The sequence below is a fragment of the Lates calcarifer genome, linkage group LG12, assembly GCF_001640805.2.
Source record: "Lates calcarifer isolate ASB-BC8 linkage group LG12, TLL_Latcal_v3, whole genome shotgun sequence".
Lineage (NCBI taxonomy): Eukaryota > Metazoa > Chordata > Actinopteri > Centropomidae > Lates > Lates calcarifer.
This window is the reverse complement of record NC_066844.1, coordinates 4,781,456-4,799,019: the sequence shown is the minus strand read 5'-3', so window position 1 is coordinate 4,799,019 and position 17,564 is coordinate 4,781,456. Positions and strand designations below refer to the sequence as shown.

The window sequence follows — 17,564 nt, the reverse complement described above, 5'->3', positions numbered from 1 at the left end:
AAGAAAATCTAAACTTTACTAAACCAAACGTAATAAAACAAGTAAAAAAAAAAAGGTCACACCTCACACTGAATTGTTTCATGTAAATTCAAAATGTTGATTGATCTCTCACCACAGTTTGAACCTGTTGACTACACAGGATAATATCGAGTAATGTAAACTGTCAGAGTGGCGATGTACTATTTACATGACACATCCTCTGTGGACACAGTGTAAGTCAGGCATACATGAATCATGTATGAGCAAACACGTACAGCAAAATCAATGGGAAAAAAATAAACAGTTCACAAACAGCAGTCAGTCAGTCTGCTGACCAAAGTCTCATCATCGTAAAATCCCCCAAACTCAAATGATCCAGTGTTTCTCTCTTGTACAGTACTTAGAGCAGGTAATACTAATATCCTGAATGAGTGTTAGTTATTAATGACTACGACATGTAAAATGTATCATAAAAAAACTGCAAAACTATTACAAGTCGTTCAACAACAGGATTAAATCCATCTAAACTCCTTTTTATAAGAACAGGATATTTTGTACAGTTATCTAACTCTAACCAGTGGCTCTACAGTTCATACAGACTGAGATTAAAAGATTATTCCAGTTTATTACAGCTCGGGTTTTATTTTGGTAGTTTTGTCCATTATTTCTGTAAGAACACTGTACTCACTGACTTAGTGGCTGAGATCAGAGAAAACGATTTCTATCACTTTTATTTAATCAGGTAATCTCAGTGAGACCAGGAGAGAGACCTGAGTACAGCGGAGAGAAATAAAAACAAACCTCATCACTAAAAAGACGACTGACAGGTCCAGAAACACAAGCTTCTTATCATCAGTACAACACCATTATCCCCACATACTGTGTGTGATATACTGTGTGTTGAATTAATCTGCTGCTGTAACAACCTCCACTCTTTCTGGCCTCAGGCTCTTCATCAGATCTGGATCCTGGCTGCAGGGATTTGACCCCATTTAACCACATAAGGTCTGGCTCACAGTCAGGTTCTTCAGCGTTTTCTTCATACATTACAGGTAGATTAAAACCCACCCAGGTAGATAAAATAACCCTGTTGCAACTTTATATACGGTGCATTCAGAATCTATTCACACCCCTGCACTTTATTCACACGTTGTTATGTTGCAGCTTTATGCTAAAATCAAATCAATCTTGAAGTTTCTCTCCACACAGGATCTCTGGAGCTCAGCCAGAGAGACCATCAGGTTCTTGGTCTCCTCTAATACAAAGGTCCGGTGACCAGCTCTAGGAAGAGTCCTGATTGTTACACACTTCCTCCATGTAACAATCATGGAGCACTGTGTCAGTTGTGAGACCTTAATATAGACAGGTGTGTCTAATCAATTAAATTTTACACAGGTGGAGAAACATGTCAAAGAGAAATGGGAAGAACGTGAGTTAAAGTTCAAGTGTCACAGCAAAAGGAACAAAGACTTCTGCTAATGTCATATTTCAGTTTTTCCTTTTAAATAAATGTATAAAATGTCTTACGTTTTGTTTTGTCATTATGTGGTACTGATTGTTGATTTTTTGATTTTAGCATAAAGCTGCAACATAACAGGCTTTCTGAATGCACTGTAGCTTAGCCAACAGCCTGCACGAGGCGTTTAAAGGACATCTGTAAATTGTAGCTACAGATAATAACTCTCCTCTGCTCCACATACTTTTCACCATGTGGTGTAATCTAAACATACTTTTGGCTTGTTTCAAACCTGGTCGTCTGACTGTTCATCTTTCATGACCTTGTCATTTTTTCAGTGATGACACCGTGTTCCTGGATCTCAGCCATGAACTTAGTGAGTGTTATAATTACTGACAGAATGAACAGACTCTAAACATAAGGAGAAAGTTGTAATAAACCTAAATGATCTTTTAAAGTTACTTGTGTGGCAGTTCTGGGCCTCAGCACGGCGTCCCGATAGCTGCTGAAGAGTCTTTCACTCTGTCAAAGACCGCTGGTTCTGTCGCCAACACGCTCTTCATCGTCTCCTCTTTGCTGGACGGAGACAGGGAGGACGGAGAGGGCGATGTGGGCGAGGAGAGGGTGGAGGTGGCTGCAGCTGAGGCGGACGAGGACGAGGAGGAGCTGCCGTCTGGGACGCACTCTTCACAGCAGCAGCAGCAGCAGTCCATGAAGGCCTGGCCCAGGGAGCGACACAGGCACAGCAGCAGCACCGGCGTCGCCGAGCATCGCACGAACAACAGGAACTGTCCGATCAAACCGAGCGCCGGCAGAGCCAGAGCCGGGAGCACAGGCCGACACCGGGACAGAGATGTACGCCAGGGTGATGTTGCAAATGCTCTCCAGGCAGGTTGCACGTGATGTACAAGATGGTGAGGGCCATCACAGTGGAGCGCAGCCTCTGCTCTCCTCACGTGCTGCTTCTTCTTTGTGGAAGAAGAAGAGGAGGAGGTGGAGGAGCACCTGCCGCTAACCTTGTCACCCTCAGGTTTCTGTAGGAGACGCTGGGCTAACACTTGCCTTGTCACCAAGTCGCAGGCCAGAGTGAAGAGCAGTGGCAAACAGAGGTAGCACCCGAAGAACCACCACATGCGGGCCTCGTGGTACGTCAGCACCAGGGAGTAGATGCTCTCTGGTAGCTCCACCGATGGCTCCCGGACGCAGATATCCACCTTAAACGTTTCTGTTCGGGCTCTGAGCGCAGCCATCAGCGAGCCGCCTGGCTGGCCCTGCTGCAGGTCGGTGGGGAGCGATCGGCAGGCTGACAGTCTCCTGCAGGAGCTGCCACAGAAGCAGCTCGGGGGCGGCCAACAACATGGAGCCCACCCAGATGACGGACAGCTTGGACAGGATGGACTGGCAGGGCTCCACCTTCGGCGTCTGCAGGGGCCCGGGGCCGGTGGCTGCGTGGAAACGATCGATACTCAGAGCGCAGAGGCTGAATGTGGCCACGCCCAGAGACGACACCTGACGGAGAAGTGACAGACGTGGAGACGAAAGGTTAATGACACAAGTTTCAGAATTACATCAAGTCACTAAGAAGAGCCAGGCCAGGTGTAGAGAGACCACTGAGCTGTAGCACCTGACTCCTCTAAACATGATCCTAACACGATGATGATTCAACCAGGAGAGTTTCATATGTACCACACAGAAAGTGCTGGACCAGAGTCTCTGCACTCCTCTCTCTTTTTTTTGCTTTCTGTCCCAAATCTCCAAACAGAAATGAGAAAAAAGGCCTTTGTGTATTCTGCACAGGCAGATTCTCTAAGATGCTGTTTTTAATTTACCTGGTGAAATAAATAAATGTGGCTTCCTCCTTTGGAGTCTTTTGTTGTGTTTTCCATCTGCAACTTTGTGCATTTTTTTGTGCTGCTGCCTGCGTTGGCTACGTCTCCCTTGAGAAAGAGGTTCTTCATCTCAATGGTTAATAAAATAAATAAATGAAAACATGCAGCTGAAGCTGTAGAGATGCTCCAGCTGCAGCTCCATCAGTTGTTAATAAAGAGATTTTGGTCCAGATGCTCTGCATCGCTCTTTGAGGGGATGAATGGCCCAGTGGCTCATTATTTAACCCAAAAGCTGTTCTTATAAATGATCTGTGAAACAATGGTAAATTATTATTTATTAGTTACAGGGGGAGTTTTTTGGTATCAACTCTGCAAATGTGGTACTGTGCTGGAATAAAAAAATAAAATGAAGACAAACTATGCTTTTTAAACAGAGCAACATCATTCAAACTAATCTTAAATTATAGTTTTACATCATTCAGCCTAACTTTTTTAAAGCATTTTGATTCATGCTGCTGCTCTGAGTCCAGTCAGACGTGACCTGCACAACTGAAACAGAACTTCATGTGGACTAAGTGGGGCACAGAAGGGTGTTTTACTACTTGAAGGACAAGTTTCCTCTGCCTTGTTATGCTAAATGAATTACCACAATTAAAGCAATAAGACCAGGGCTGAAAAAAAACAACCACGCAGCTTTAGGCTTTGGAACAGAGAAACAAAAGGAGTCACAGAGGAAATAGAGTCAGACACTAGAAGACAGTTATTGGAGGCTCGTGCACATTAAAGTCTGCTGGTTTTGGCCAAAAACCCAGACTATCTGTAGAGACATGTCCTCCTTCTGTGCCTGCTTAATGACCTCAAACAGTTAAGACACAACTCGGGATAATTAACACCGAGCTCTAATTAGCATGAAAATGGTTTAACTAACAGAGCACAGGGGCAGCTGGCAGCCTGACCTGCTTTAAACCCTGCTCAATACGACTCTCAGAGCGCAAACTGCTACACAGCATTTTAGAAAATGTTAATTAATTAGCAGGAAATGAATTCATTAATTAGCATTACAATAGGTAAAGTAACGCAGAACAGAGGGGGCCGGCATCCTGACCTTGTTAAAGGCTGCTTCGTACAAGCTGTTATTACAAATTAGTAAAAGTCCACTTCAGTGGTTTAAAGCTCTGTAGGCGTGTGGAGTCCGGGTTCATGTTGAGGCAGGAGACTGATGAAAATCCAGCAGTGGTAATCAACAGGCTGGGAGAGCTCTGTCTTATTACTCTGCACGGTAATTTACCCTCTCAGCTAAAATACTGTTCAGCTGAGCTTTTAACTAACTAGATTATAAATCAATATTATATTTAGAACAGCAAGTGTTCTGGTGGTGGTTTTAAAGCCCCCAAAAAATTTGTTTTCTTTCAGCCTCTAAAATATAAATATTTACAGCTTTTCTCTGCGTTATTTTACGGTAAATGAATATTTGGGGTCTTTGATTGTTGGTCAGACAAAACTAAACATGATTACGTCATGTTGGAGAAACTGGGATGGATATTTTCACTATTTTTTAATCAAATAATTGAGAAAATAATAAGTAGATTGATAATTATAATGATCTATGATGAGGTTGGAGCTGAAACATTTCATTTGATTAGTCAATTGAAAAAGAAAATAGCTATTTATAGTTTTGAACATTTCTTGGATATAATGAGCAATTAAGATTTTTTACTATGTTCTGAAATTTTAAAAAGCAAACGATTAATCGATAATTCATGAAACTAACTGACAGAGTAATCAATAATGACAGTAACTGTTTTTCTACAGGTTTCTAGTTCCAGGCTCTAAAATGTGAGGATGTGCTGCTTTTCTCTCTTTTAAATCATTGTGAATTGAGTATTTTTGGGGGTTTTATTTGTCACCATGGAGTCTGGGAGGTCACAATGAGCATTTTTTCACCATTTCTGACATTTTTATGGAGAAAAACCAAATTTACCGTAGAAATTGTGAATCCCTGTGCAGAAAACACCAACTTTCAAAATATGTATGTTATAAAATGCAGGATATAAACTCTCCAACACAATTAGTCTGTCATGTATCCAAACTTAAACAGCTGCTGAGTTAATTTTCTGCAGTAATAAAGGACTTCTCTGTCTTTTTCAGTAAGTGGAGGGAGGCCTGACATTTCAGTTGTTCCTCCATTTTCTCCTGTTTTCTACACAGACAGCAGTAATGTTATTTTTTCTTGCGTTGCAGAGACTTGGTTTTAGATTTCTATGCTCTGCACCTGTGAATAAAGATCCCAGTTGCTGCTCTCTGTGCCTCTGTATTTCACTGTTTCACTGTGTTTCACTGGGGAAGAAGAGCCTCTTCATGAGGGGCCCCTGCCGGCCTCCCCTGATGCTTCATAACAGACGAGTAAAGAGGCCAAACAGCCCATAACAGCACGTCTGTTGAGAGTGAAGACTGCTCTGAGTCACAATCAGACTATTCATCACAGACCTGGATGTCTCTCTATTAAACTGGAAAACATTTACAAAGAGTCACTGATAGTGTGAAACTGCACGCTGTTTGTTTTAAATGGCACTGATTAAAATTAATTATCGCCACAATAAGTTGTTTGTCGTGACGGTTAAACTTGTTTGACATCTGTCTAACTAGATGATGTCGGAGTTTTAGAACAGATACAGAAGAATAAATCAATTAATCTGTGTTTTAATTCAGTTTTCAATGAAAAACATTGGCATCAGCCTCTTGTTACAGTGAAGAATGCTGATTTTCTTTGTTTTAAATCATTGGAAACTAACTACATACTCTAGATAAATAGCTATATTTTGGTTTGGACCACATTTTATTCTTCAGATTAAGGAATTAACAATTAAAATAATAAACAGATTAATCAAAAACACTGTCATAAACATAATTATTTGAAGCACTGGTAGTCTAAATCCTCAATTAACTGCCGCCATTAAATGTTTATCTGCTTATAAATGTTAAATATAGGGCGTTAAAATAAAGCCTTTCCTTTCACATGGAAGGATAATGAAACAACAGGCCCCCAACTCCTCCAACATACAAACAAGACCCTCAGACTGAAAGTTGTGATTGTTTTGAGTCTTTTTTTGAGAACTGTGGTCATTTTGTGTCTTTTTATAAATGTCTCTTTTTGGTTATCTCGTGTCTATTTGTGGTCATTTTGTGTCTCTTTGCAGTCATTTCACATCTGTTTCAACATTTTGAATCTCTTTGTGACAGTTTTGAGTATCGTCGTCGTTTTTAGTCACTTTTGGCCATTTTGTGTCTCTTTGTATCACTTTTGTGTCTATTTGAAGTCAGATTTTTCTCATCTGACATCTCTTTGAGTATTTTTCTATTTTTAAAAAATACTTGTATCTTTATAATCACTGTGCACCTCCTTTTCGCAAGTATTTTTCAGTCATACTGAGTCTCTTGGTGCAGTTTGTTGTCTCTCTATAGTCATTTTGCATCTATTTTGATATTTGACAAACACAGTGGCCCCCTGACACCTGGGGCCCCTGTGCCTTTAACCTATCACCTGCACGTTCAACCTCTCCTCACCTCCAGATAGGGCACGAGCCGACAGGACAGGTCTCCAAGCAACCTCTTTCAAGGTGAGCTCGTGGAAGACCACCACCGGAAGGCAGAAGAACAGGACGAGGAAATCCCAGAACGCCAGCCCGGCCAGGATGCAGTTCCACGCGCTCTTCAGGTAGAAGTTGTGCCACACAATGCACATGAGCGCGAGGTTTCCCACGATGCCCGCGGCGAACAGCACGAGCGCCAGCAGCATCACAGCGTACGCCCAGTAGGCGCCGTCAGTGACCGGGTACAGCGGGTTGAGGATCCCTCGACCCGACGAGGAGTTACCCGCCGGGGCGGAGGTGTACCGGTCGGTCCGCGGCGTGGTGAAGTAACCGCTCGGATCGTCGATTCGCCGCGGTTGCCCCCCGTAACCGCTCGGAGGGTGCGAGTGCGGGTCTCTTTTCCTGGGGCTCCCATCTTTGGCTCCTCGGGCGACCCGCCTCAGGTCGGGGACTTTGAAACTTCCACCTACAGAAGTCCTTTCCCGGGTGAGGGGCTCCTCTGTCCCGGCAGCATCCTCCGCCCGCATCGTCTCCAGCGAGGACCCCGACTGAAGCCCCGGGTCTGAGCGGACATGGCGGAGCTCCACGGTCCGAAGAAACAGAAGCAACAGAAATAAAACCGGGCTCATTTTTTTTTTTTTTTACCGTTGAGCTAAATGTAAGTGCTCCGTGTTATTTTCCCTTTTCACAGACATGTGCTGCGACAAATATTTGACTTTGGAAACAGAAACTGTCCATAAAACTGTCTCACAGCCGAACCTCCCTCCGGTCCTGATGGAGAAGTTTGAGGTCTGCCGCTCACTTCACTTGTTACTCATCAGCTTCATCAAGGTAGCATGAATACAACGGAGCTTCCGGTTAGGAACTTCAAAATAAGAGAAACCGGAAGTGAAGCCTGCAGAGAGAAAAAAATCTGGGTACTACTTTAGTTCGATACATCTCTAAAAAACGGAAGATTATAACCTTGTAAAGTGTAAAATGTTAGACTTCTAAAAATTTAGAATTTTATTTAGACTGCATTAGTTTCGGCTAAGTGGACTTAATAAACCAGACATTGGAGTGTATTCCCACAAACTGAAAGGTTCTCCATATTCAAATAGACAAAATCTTATTTTTATTTTAGTCCACAGTAATATGAGGCAACGTGTGGAGGACCAAAACTGACAACTTCAAAAAAAAAAAAAAAAAAAGAATAAAATGGCCAAATAAATAGAGAAATAAATGACTATGCAGGAAGAAAACACTTCCATCGTAAATCCTGAGGCAACAGTGGAAGATAAAATAATGCAGAAAAAAAGTTATTACACTTTTTCATATTTATTTTTGTTTTTATTATAAATACCCTAATTTCTCTGTTTGTTTGACCATGTTGTTTATTCATGTATTTCCTGACGGGTTTGGTCCTCTGAAGCTGTGATTGGCTGCAGCTGCTGACTGTCCTTCAGTTCATTTGCAGCATTGTTTCCATGGCAAACTAACGAGAACATCAGGTGCACCTATTCCAACAGGAGGCAAAATATCTCTGAGGATTTACTAAAATGAAAAAATAAATCTGATAACTTTCACTCTAAGTCTGTGTCTTCAGCTGCTGTTTGGTCTCTCTCTGTGTGACTGTTAAAATCAGTCTGAGAGGGAGAAATAATCTCACAGTCCCTTAATTGTGAAGTCCAGACAATGTGTGCACACTGAAACACATATAATCCTCAGCTCTTCAGGGAGGACTTCAGTTTCCTGCGGGCATCCTTGTGTTTCTTGCGGTACTCCTGTGGCGACAGACAAGAAAGTACAAATATCGATTAAATATTCCCCTTTTAAAAAGGCGTAGATATTATATTTACTTAACTTAACACCCCAGTTTAACTTAAAGCCCCTTCACAAATTCAAAAGCAGAGACACAACAGAGAGCGCCAGGAGAGGGTGATACGATGCTTCTTTGTGTAAACTGATGTGTACCTGTCTCAATGTGCTCCTCCTTTCCTCCCACTGCTCCCTCTGCTCCTCCAGCTGAGAGGAGCGACAGAACGACTGGGGACCCTCTGATGGAGGAAAGAGAGGGTTGATTTCACACACATACACACACACACACACAAAAAAGACATTTCAGGAAATCCTCTTGTTTTCTGAAGCATTGGTTTCACCTCAGACAAACATTTTAACAAGTGAAAATATATATGAAGATCAATAGACTTTTTCAATGAGGTCTGCTTAAGAGCAATATACAAACTGCTGAGGTCACTGATGGGGCTACAAGAGCATAGTAAATCTCCATCTTACCTGTCAACCTGCTGTCTTCAGGGTAGAAGAAGAAGAAGAGGTCTGTCTTTGAAGGAGTCTCCTTGCTGTCAACAGTGACACAAACACACAAACACATGTCAGGTGATGCTGGATTTGACCTGAAATGGATTTTAGAACAACTATCTGCTCTGTGGCGATGAAATCCCAAGTCAACAGGTATGTTTCTAAACTTTCTGAAACAGATAATCTGACTGCTGAGCCCACTTTATGCATGGAAATAACTGAATACAACACTATAAACAACCCCAAGGACAGAGAGCTTGATGATTCATCAGATCTCATCCTTAAATGAATTATCAATTGGAAACTATTTTGATGATATTTGAGAGTTATTTAGTACAGTAATTTGTCATTAATATATTTATGAATATATTAACTGAGGGCAAATCAATTAATTAATTAATTGAGATAATAATCAGTGGACTAATCAATAATAAAAACGGTTGTTAGCCCTAGTGGAGATTTTTCTCACCTTTTGGTTTTAATGGTAGTAGTAGTTTGCTGCTGCTCCTCCTCCTCTTCCTCCTCCTCCTCCTCCTCCGTGCTGCTGTCATGGAAACGAGGGTCTTGTTGCCATGACACCTTTGGAGCCTGGATGCTCTCCACCTTGTATTCCACTGGTAGATTGTGACAGAGAGAGAGAGAGAGAGATCACAAAAAGTGAGAAAAAAAACAAATATTTCCTCTGAGACAGAGATAAATATTTGAGATTTAACGTACCTGTTTCTCTACTCTCTGTTTCTGCGTCATCTCCAAAGAAGGAGAATTTAAATCCAGACGACTCCTCTTTCCCTGCGCTGGGATCAGCAGAGACGAGAGACGACAGTAGGGTCTGCTCTTCCTCTTTTCCTCTTCCCTCCTCCTCCTCTTCTTCTTCTTCTTCTTCCTCTTGGTCCCAGTTCATCTTCTCTTCTCCTCCACTGACGCTGTCAGACTTTGTTGCACCAAAAACAGCCTTCAGGTCTCCGGACACGTCGTAATAAATCTCTTTAGAAACCTCTGGAAGCTTCTGAGCCTCTTCTTTCTTCTTCCTCCTGGCAGACTTGCTGTGAAGACAACAGATCACATGATAGTCTTACTGGATATGAGCAATACATCAGTATATTACTCATTGGGGGTGTGCCACAAGGCTCAATCCTGGGTCCCCTAATGTTCTCTAAACACAGTAACTTGTAAAGTTTTCAGCAATGTTTTCTTTTTCACACTTCATTTTATAATAGATTTAATTTAAAATAGATTAAATAGACTTTCCCTGCAGTAATTTCAGTTAGCAAGTTCATGAGATTTTTCCAAAAACACAGAATATCGACTAATCTTTTAATGTGGATCGATCAGGTCTGGCTCATACCCTGGAGGCCAGAACCAGTGCAGATACTGATCTGATTGGTGAATTAATTTCTGTGTTCATACCTCTCCTTGGTTTCCTCTGTTTTGGTCTCAAACGCAGCGTGTTCCTCTTTGCTGGGGTCGTAGTGCAGCGCAGCGACGTCTCTAAAAACACACACATTTTAATTCATTCATTCATTAATCAATTCATTTCCTATTGAAGATTGAAATATAAACTTCAGTTCAGAGGTGGCTGTGGTCCAGACTGCGTGTCTGACCTGAATGTCTTGGCTTTGCCGGCGGCCTTGCTGCTGCAGGTTTGTTGGCTGCTGCCGAGGACACTCTGCAGGATGGACAGGTTCTTCTTCCTCTCCTCCTCCAGAGCTTCATCTTCCTCTGTTGCACTCCTCTTCCTCTCTGAACCACCAACAGTCACTTTATTCACCAGGAAGAGATGCTAACACATGATGCGTACACAAACAAAGCTTTACAGGATGAACTGATTAAATTTGCAAATCTTCCGACAAAATATTCTTCCCCTTTACTATCTGGTATTTGTGTATTTTATTTTTTAAATACTTCTATTTATATATTTTCTTTTTATTGCTGCTGGTCTCTGTGAGCTACCAAACAAATTTCGCTGTATGACTACAGTGACAAATTACTAATTACTATTATAGTGCAAAATCATGTTCAACGACATGCATATATCTGTGGAAACACACATGAGACACAACAGTATCGTCCACCGCCCTAAATGATCTCCTCCTCAGAAGCTGACGTACCCGTTTGACCTGTTGCACTGATCATCAGCATCTTGTCAGTAATGTTAGTTTATGTTACCAGTTGAACCATGGAAATAAAACACATTCCTGGACTAAATAGTTCCACAATTTGCACCATCAACGTGTCCAGACCTCTGTGCCGTTGCCAAGGAAGCAACTTCTTTTTTTTCCATGCCTGTTTTGCTGTTTCTACAGATCATGGCAACAGCGTAACCATGCCCTCACCTGACTCCTCATCTTTGTCCTTGTCCTCCTCCAGGAAGCGGGAGTCCATCCGGAAACGCTCGTCCGTCCCGAAGCGAGACTGCAGCTCCATCAGCTGGAAAACAAACATAAACATCAGGTGTGCGTTGAATCAGTGTCACATCCCTGTGATCTTATGATGTGGGTGACTCTGACTTTTCTTTCGCCTGAAGCTTTCTCTTAAAGGTCAGTTCTACAAAATGAAAGACCACTGTCTGTTCTCATTGTGGAGATGAAGTGTCCAGACTGTAAACAAACTGATGAGGGAGGATACAGAGCAGCTCTGTGTCAACTCGTCTTCTCACCTTCTGACCTGCTCGACCTTCAAACTGAGGCCTGATGTCAAACCTGCTGCCATCCTCCTCTTCAGCACCGTCCTCCTCATCCTCGCTGCCGCCAAACAGCTGAGGGCCTGAGGGCTTCAGACGCACCTGAATACACACACACACACACACACACACACACACAGTTAAACCACAGCTGATTCATCTAGAAGAAAACTGTGCGGTCGCCATCATCCGTTAAAATTTACTCCACACTCTTCACTCACCTTGTCTTTTTTTGTGTCGTTCTCATTGGCTGATGCCTCGTCACCTGTGGCCTCGTCCTCTGATTGGCTCTCCTGGAACAGGGTCTTCTTTGACGTCTGCTGCTTATCTTCATCATCGCCATCCTCCTCCTCATCGTCATCAGAGCCAAAAACTATGTGTTTCCCTGCTCCTGGTGTTGAGGCATCCTGATGGAGATTTATCGCAGATAATTTAAAGATTTGTACCGTCGCAAAGTCTGATTGTCCAGACCTCCAGAGCGGTATACTACATCATTTCAGTTCAAATTTATCCTCTGTTTAGTTTCAAAGGTAAAGAATTAGTTTACAATATCTTTCTTAAAGTCATGAATTTATTGATTTATCATTATTAAAGGAGCGGTATGTAGGATTAAAGGGACCCACCAGGTTGGCTAGAGCTCCCTGGATGAGCTTCTTGTGTTCATCAGCCTCTTTCAGTCTCTGCTGGATGGCAGCTAGCCTCTTCACGTTGGCCTTCCTCTGCCGCTCCTCTTCCTCCTCAGCTCCTAATGTCACCCGGGAGGGAGCCTGCTTTTCCTCCTCCTCCTCCTCCTCCTCCTCACTGGAGGAGGACTCACTCTGAGGAGCAGGGGGCAGCGCAGTCTTCCTAGCATCTTTAACAGAGTTTATCTTTTGCTCGTCCTCATCTTCCTCACTAGAGGAGCTGGAGGATGAAGGTAACAGTTGCTGCTTTAGCTGTAAGGACAGTCTGACTGGCCTTCATCCTCTCCTCCTCTTCCTCCACCTCATCATCACTGCTGGAACTAGTCTCAGCGCTCTCTGTTTTTTCTTTTGTCGCAACCAAATTCTTCACTACCTCCCTCCTTTCCTCCTCTTCCTCTTCTTCTTCTCTTCCTCCTCCTCCTCTTCTTCTTCCTCTTCTTCTTCCTCTTCTCCTTCTTCCTCCTCACTGCTCTCTGACATGTTCTGTTTGCTCAGAGTCCTGCTGATTTTGCCGTCAGCTGTTTTGTGGTCTACTTGAGGAGCTTCAGCATCCAGCTTCTGTTTTTTGACCACACCTCCTCTTCCCTCCTTCTCCTTCTCCTCCTCTGTCTGTGTCTTCAGGCAGTCATTTGTTTCTGATCCCTCTTTCAGTGTTTTTGTACCCTGGAAGGCAGGCAGTGGCGCTGACACAACTTTTCTTTTCTTCTTTTTCTTCTTCTTTTCATCATCACTGCTGTCGTCCTCCATGATGGAGGCGAGGATCTCGTCTGGAGTTGTGCCTTTCTTGGGAGCTGGTTTAGTCTCTTGCTTGGGGTTGGCGCTGAGGATGCTGGGAGCTGTAGTTTCAGAGGTCTGCTGGGATTCTTCAGCTATCCTCTGTAGATCAGCCAGAGAAATCTCCAGACAGGTGACATTTGAAAACATTGCTTCATAATCAGAATCTGAACAGGAGTCAGCTGATTCTGACTCCTCATCATCTTCATCCTCATCTTCATCTTCATCATCCTCATCCTCATCACTGTCTGATTCTGATAAAGGGGGTTTTACAGCAGGTAGGACTGTCATCTTCTTACTCTGGTTGTCAGAGCTGCTGTCTTGTTTCTGAGAGCTCTGTTTACCAGAATCCTTTTTCTGCTCTGCACAGGAAGATTTCCTCAAGGTGAGATGATCTTCCTCCTCCTCCTCCTCCTTCCTCCTCCTCTTCTACTCCTCCTTTACTTTTCTTCTTCATCTTCTTCTTCTTGTTGGTGTTGTTCACTGACAGGTGCTCTGCAGTGGGCAGTGTCTGTTTCTCCTGTGATGATGATGGAGGAGGAGGAGGTTTCCTCGAGGCGAAGAGTTCATCTGTGTCAGCTGAATCATAGTCATCCTCGTCTTCGCCATCGGGCTTACCTGGAATCACAAAGAAGAACACATTTTTAAATATATTTGAAAGAGGTTTTTCCTGATCACTTGATGCATCCTGACTACAAGTTGGTTCTCAGCTAATTAATAAAACATTCTCTTCAATTCTTCAAGAAAAGTTTGTTTTCTTATTCCATTATCTTATTTTATTCATTACAACTGAACAATTTTCACTGCTCTAGTTCTTATTGAAGAAATATTGGCTGATGGAAACTGAGTCCAGTGTGTGTAACAGAGACACTGGCTCTAGAAATCAGCTTATCACCTGCAGGTACAACAGGAAAGGTTGAAAATAACCAGCATCAGGTCTGAGTACCACTGACATAAGAGAGAAAATTTAACTGAATGCTACAAACTAGGAATACAACATCCTCCTAGAGGTGGTAACAGCTCCTCTTTAGCAGGAATACTGATGAGACAAATTCTGAATTTCAAAATAAGACAAATATGTTACCTCTCTGCTGCTGTCGGGAGCGTCCTGACTTCTCCAAATAGTCAAGTCCAACCACCTCCAGGTTATCCTCCTCCACTTCCTGCTGCAGTGCACCATGGGAGGTGTTCTCAGCTGCCACCAGCCTGCGGATTTCCTCGTCTGAATCGACGTCACTGCCGGTTACAGGTGCCCACTTCCTCTGAGCCGGCCTGTGGTTGGTCTGTGGTTCAAATCCGTTGGTGATGTGATGAGCCTCGGTGTGATCGAATCTGAGAGGAAACAACGAGGAGGAGATGGGTGGATGTTTGAGAAACCAGTGGAAACTTTAGTTCAGACGTTAAGGAGCAGAAAAGACCACATTGTTACCTGGTTCTGCCCACAGCATTGTGGGAGTTGACTACGTCTTTCCGACTCTTCTTGGGTCTCGGTGGTTCGTATGCAGGGAACTCCCCCCTGCCTCTTTTTGCTGATGTCATCGTCCCCTCCCTGTACCTCCCAGGTGAGCTGGGTGACAGGCGTGGGCTCGTCGGCTGCGTTTCGGTCCAGCCTGCGGATGTTGTGGCTGTATTTGGACGGGTCGTACTTCAGGGTTCGGGCTCTGTTGCCTTTCTGACACCTGAGCTGCAGGACGGGGAGGACTCGTCCAAATTTACTGACCACCCAGTCCTAAAAGTCCAGAAGACAGTCAACACCTCCACCCTCACACATGATGCTAAGGCACCTCATTTAGACTAATCAGCAAAAATGTTGAAATGAATGATGCTAATGGCCCCGGTTATGTGATTATGTCATTTTTTAAATTATTCTTTTGGCAGCAGAAGCAGTAGATGACCCGACCTTGTGTCCTGGTACTTCGGTCCCTGGGACTGCAGCTTTCATGGTGAAGTTGTCCACGCCGGCTTTGCTCAGGGAGTCCAGCAGCTTCTGTCTCTTGTCCTCAGCTGCAGGTGGCTGGAGGCGCTGCTCCTCCGCCGCCTGCCGCTCCTGAGCCAGTCTGAGACACAAACACCACAAACTCACTGCACATTAAGATCAGGAGGACTCAGATTTTCTGATACTTTACAGACAAAATAGTCATAGTCAAGTCTGAAGACTTTCACGGTGAGGTGAACATTTCTTTACCTGTGCAAGAAACTCTCCTTGGCTGTTTCAATCTGCAGAGTTCCTCCTTTCCATTTGGATTTGTTCAGCACCGTCAGACCTGAAGAGGAAAGACACCGATCTCACACTGACAATATAACACGAGCTCTGATGTTAGTCAGAAAGCACAGGGTAAAGCTGAGAGTGAGCATCAACAGCATCAACGCCCCGAGCCTGGCCTGAGGTTAAACACACAACTAATTCCCAACTTGGAAACAAAACAAAGTTTCTGACCAAACAACATCTCCATCTTCACAAAACATTTTGTCTGTTCCATGACTTTAAAATCATATTTTCTTTTTTAAAAAGGAATGAGAGTATTTTATCTGTTTCAAACACAAATTATTGTGTTAAATTATTCACCAAAACTAGAATTGTGCAGTTTTTTGCTTGATTCTGTTTTGTTTAAGATACTGACACTGATGAAAACAGAGGAAACCAATATGAAGTGTTTTAGAATAGAATAAAATAGAATAGTACTTTATCGATCCTTAACAGGAAATTGCTTTGTTTTATCTCCTCACTGACAGCATTTTCTCCTGGTTTAAATAAAATAAGACTTGAAGGCACAGACAGAGTAGCTGAGTTGAGACAGCAGCTCAGTTCACTCACATTTCTTCAGGTCAGCGTCTGAAATGTTGATGTTGATGTAGCCAAAGGTTTTGTAAGGAACACCTGCAGAGAAGAACAGCATCAGTCAGAATACATGCAGAGTCAATGAGGAGGAAAATATAAATGCAGTGTGATTTACAGTTGATGGAAACACAACTGATAGAGGGAAATAAATATAAAAACATTTCTGTTCATTAAAGGATGAGTATCAGTGGCTGTCAGAGTGTCAGCGTGTGTTTTTGTGATTCCTCACCCTCGTCGTCCCTCCTGGTCCGGAGCTCCACATCCTGCACGTCTCCAAACTTCCCGAATCGATCCTTCAGATCCTTCTGAGTGATCGAATGGCTCAACCCGCCGACGTACAGCCGCTGCATCGCTCCACGACAACACTATCACTACAGAGACAACAAACATCAGTATCAGCTGGTTACACATAAAATACACCAAATGAAAACCTAGATGAGTTGGTAGATTATTACTGTAATTAATATGCAAACAAGTGCCCGGTACAGATACAAAAACAGTTCCTCTCTTCAGTTAAGTAACAGTCTGAGGCTGAGTGGTGACGGCTTTAGGGTTTTTCAAGAAAAGTCGGTCTTCTTTGTCTATGTGAAGAGACCTGAATCCTTTATACTTTAAGTATTGATACAATTTCATGGTCATTTTAGAGGATATAGTTTGTGCTGCTGTTGAACTGTACATTACATGTTGGATGCTTTACATTCTTATCCATCACACAATATCATCAGAGGGGTGTCTGATTGGTCCCAAATTAATTCTGCAGCATGACAACAACAAGCCCAAATATACCGAGAGTGATAAATAACTATCTTCAGAGAACAAGAAGAACATGGAGTTCTGCAACAGATAGTCTGACCCTCACAGAGCCCTGATCTCAACATCATGGAGTCAGTCTGGGATTATATGAGGGGACAGAAGACATGGAGACAGTTCAACTATAGCCTCAAAACTTAAACGAACACCTCTCTGAGGAGGTTTAAACTAAAACCAAACATTATACGCCTCATGAGAGGAGGGTTTACAGCAGACTGCCTTATCACACGATCACAGCCACTCTCACTGCGCTATGAGATCTCTAATTAAATTCACTTAAAACTGAGCTAATATCGACAGAAAATGTAGCAAATGTTTACCTCACATGTATCCAGCTGGTGTTACCGTTAACTCTGTCCGGGGCTCCGGTCCTACCGACTTTTCCTTCTGTGCTTGCTTCCCCAGAACCGAAACGTTCCGCTGTGGCTTAAGTACGATCAAATTTTTAACAAACGGCCACTATAAAAAGCACAAATTAAGCCAGAGCTAGACACATTTATCACAGACAAGGTTAATTTATGACAGTTAATCAACGAAGAAATAATTATTTTTCTCTTAATTAATTTAGCTCAGACCGTGGCAGTTAGGTACGACTTTCTATATAAAGGGGAGTATCAGAATTTTCT

At 43.0% G+C, this 17,564-nt stretch overlaps 2 protein-coding genes across 2 annotated transcripts; both read right to left on the bottom strand.

Annotated features, from left to right (window-relative positions):
• Positions 1-68: 68 nt before the first annotated feature.
• gpr37l1a (G protein-coupled receptor 37 like 1a) lies at positions 69-7,812 on the bottom strand. The gene is given in 7 exon segments (XM_018686426.2): positions 69-2,268; positions 2,270-2,320; positions 2,322-2,384; positions 2,386-2,730; positions 2,732-2,944; positions 6,829-6,876; positions 6,878-7,812. Coding segments are annotated over 7 exon segments (1,677 nt in total). The 5' UTR covers positions 7,484-7,812; the 3' UTR covers positions 69-1,917.
• Positions 7,813-7,945: 133 nt separating this feature from the next.
• nol8 (nucleolar protein 8) lies at positions 7,946-17,474 on the bottom strand. The gene is given in 22 exon segments (XM_051074523.1): positions 7,946-8,617; positions 8,808-8,890; positions 9,129-9,193; positions 9,622-9,766; positions 9,870-10,195; positions 10,560-10,640; positions 10,754-10,892; positions 11,486-11,579; positions 11,809-11,934; positions 12,054-12,239; positions 12,456-12,761; positions 12,874-12,924; positions 12,927-13,733; positions 13,735-13,907; positions 14,374-14,621; positions 14,719-14,807; positions 14,809-15,018; positions 15,190-15,346; positions 15,475-15,553; positions 16,105-16,167; positions 16,358-16,499; positions 17,259-17,474. Coding segments are annotated over 21 exon segments (3,609 nt in total). The 5' UTR covers positions 16,479-16,499; positions 17,259-17,474; the 3' UTR covers positions 7,946-8,557.
• Positions 17,475-17,564: the final 90 nt, after the last annotated feature.